The sequence below is a fragment of the Carlito syrichta genome, unplaced genomic scaffold, assembly GCF_000164805.1.
Source record: "Carlito syrichta isolate Samal-C Ts95f unplaced genomic scaffold, Tarsius_syrichta-2.0.1 Scaffold307833, whole genome shotgun sequence".
Taxonomy (NCBI): domain Eukaryota; kingdom Metazoa; phylum Chordata; class Mammalia; order Primates; family Tarsiidae; genus Carlito; species Carlito syrichta.
The window spans coordinates 524,421-527,468 of NW_007251929.1; the positions used below are offsets into that span (position 1 = coordinate 524,421).

The following is a 3,048-nucleotide window of genomic DNA, read 5'->3' on the forward strand; positions in this document are numbered from 1 at the left end:
AATTCCTCTCTCTTCTGATTTTTCAGAGTGCTATTTGTATTTTTAATCTAACTCTAATTACATTGCAATATAGTTGATTTTACACATTTCTGCCTTTTCCACTAGACTGGGTGCTCTTTGAGTAACAGAACCAAGATTTATTTATGTTAAAGTTCAATTTTCTAGTACTAAGTTGGACACAAACAACTTTCAATAAATATTTTTGAATGTCTGAAGAAAAATGCTAATGGCAATGGTTAAATATTTTTAACAGTTGGCTTTTGATATTACATTTATTATTCCAAAACCTATGCGCTATCCCCATCAGCCACAGATATTTAAGTGAGTATCAATTTTCTGTCTCCACTGGCTCCATTAAAGATTTAATCAGTATCATTTGGGTTTGATGCTTACTTAGTTCATCAAAATTTATAACCTCCAGCCTGGGTAGCATGGTGGGAGATTATACATCTATATCCTTAGTCTTTTCTAGGAAATCATAGAATAGTAAGAAGTAGGATATGCCTCTGGGTAAGAGGGAAAGCATTTAGTTAATATCAGACATGTTCAGAGAGAAGATAAGACTGTATTCCTATCCTTCAGTTTTTGCCTTTCAATTGTGATTTTGAGTATTCTTGATCCAGAAATACAAAGTAAGGATACAATTACCTTCTGATGTCATCGCCCCTTTCTCAGCAATTTCCAAATTCCTTGTTTAATCTCCTGGGTTCGCACCCCATAAACAATGGGATTCAAAGCCGCAGGAATTACATGGTGTAGGACATTAAGTAAGACAGGAATATCAGGGGAAACCTTTTTCTTGGCCATATGAGTAAAAACAAAAACCAGCAGGATGGTGCTGAAGAACAGGATGAGAATAAAATGCGAGCCACAAGTGCTTAGAGCTTTAGTGGCTGCCCTTTTTGCTTTGAGTCTAAGAACAACTTGGAAGATGAAAATATAGGAAAGGAAGATAAGGATGAGATCAGAGCCCAGAAGAGTCCAGGCCACAATTAACTGGTAGATTTGGTTAAGGACAACACTATCACAAGAGAGCTTAGACACAGATAGGTTGGCACAGATACAGTTCTCAATTATGTTTTTTCCACAGTAGTGGAGACGGGCAGAGAAGATGGGAATGGGTGCAGTGAGAAATGTGTTTCGAGCCAAGATGAAGACAACAGCCTTTGCCACAAATTGATCAGTGATTATGGATGGGTAATGCAGAGGCTTGCAGATGGCCATATAGCGGTCATAGGCCATGACCAGAAAGGTGCATGATTCCATGGGTAGGAAGTTATTCATAATGAACATCTGGAAGAAGCAGGCAGAGAAGCTGATGGACCTGAGGTCAAACCAGAAGATGGCCAGGACCTTGGGAATGACGGTGAGGCAGAGTACGATGTCCAGCAGGGAGAGAAGGCTGATCAGGTAGTACAGGGGCTCATGCAGCGAGGCCTCCAGACAGATGGTAATCAGAAGGGTGACATTGGCTCCCATGGCTAGGAGGAAGAGGAGGCTGAGGGGCAGGGATAGCCAGAGCTGCCAGCTGGGAGAGTTGACAAAACAGTTCAGGAGAAACTCAGAGACTTCAATAGGGAGGGAGCTGTTGCGATAATGTGGCATTAGCGTGGCTTTAGTGAGGTAGATGTCATTAAGTAGCTGAAGAAGAGAGAGGGAGTTAATTCTTCTATTGTCTTTGATGACTATGCACTTAGCCCATAAGATCCATGAGGTAAAGGACATAATTCACCTCATTCACCCACATCCCTTGTGCCTAGCACATTTTTTACAGGTAAGAGATGGCCATAAAATTATGTCTCCCATATTTTTCTTTTCATCTGTTTCATTTGACATTTTCTTTTGTGTAAGTTTCTCTTCCCATTTTGTTTCCTTGATTACTATTTAATACATCAGAAATTGTTTAAACATCAAGTGTTATGTAAATGAAACAAATAAAAATCAAAGAAATAAAGACTGAGAAGACATTTTGGTTTAATGTATAGAAAACATTTCAGTTTAATGTATAGAAATACATTCTAAAAGCTAAACCCTTTCAAGTGTTCAGGGAGTAAAAGCTGAGTGTATTCAGAAGCATGATGAACTGGGTACAAAGAATCAATCTCCTGATGACAATAAATAAAACCAATCCATGTCTACATCTATACCTCTATTCTATCTATACTTATACCCATACTTATTCCTGTGCCCATGCTCCTACCCATGCCCATGACTGTACCAATATTTCAATGTCTTGAATACATCCACGAGTAGGCAAACAAGAAAGAATTCTCTGGCCAGGAGCTGAATGAAATCCAGACATTAAAATCAAACATTGATATTGGCTCCCAACCAAAGGGAATTTGTTGCATGAACTTAAGCACAAGTTTTTATTTCTTAATAGAGGTCAGTGACAGGAGATAAAATCCAGGCTCACATTGTTATCATTTTGTGATGAGACTAGCTTACATTCACTTTCTTAACTTTTTTCAAGTATCCAGTATATCATTAATGATAGTTGCCATGCTGTACAATAGATTAAAATTTTGTATCCTTTGACCAACATCTCCCATTCCCCCACCCCAAACACTCCAGCCTTTGGTAACTACCATTCTACTCTCTAATTTTAATGTATACGCTAATTAGTTAGATTTAATCATTCCACAATGTATTACTTCAGAACATCTGGTGATACACAATAAATGCAAACAATTTTATATGTTAATTAAAAATAAAATAAAATTCAGGTTCAAACAGATGTGGGGTCTATTAGGTCCAACACCGATAGAACCTAAGAGTCCTACATAGATAGGATTCTACAGCACTAAACCTGCAGTAAAGGTTTGTGCAATACGTAGTCTTCCACCGCCACTCTTACTCCCCCCTGGAACTTAAAAAAAAAAATGACTACCTCCAACCTTGTTATATTGGAGGAAATTTCCTTGTAAGTACTGAACTATAGGCCAATTCTCATGTTACTTTGTAGCCTGAGTTTGCACCAATTGTTTGCCTCAGAAAGGCAGTTAAAATTATTCTACATGGGTAGTGGCACTAAAAAAATAAAAGAAG

The 3,048-nt window shown here is 38.1% G+C and overlaps 1 protein-coding gene across 1 annotated transcript; it reads right to left on the minus strand.

Annotated features, from left to right (window-relative positions):
* Positions 1-657: 657 nt before the first annotated feature.
* On the minus strand, positions 658-1,605 carry LOC103267046 (olfactory receptor 56A3-like). The gene has a single exon (XM_008064652.1). It carries the CDS (start codon positions 1,603-1,605, stop codon positions 658-660), a length of 948 nt encoding a protein of 315 aa, XP_008062843.1.
* Positions 1,606-3,048: the final 1,443 nt, after the last annotated feature.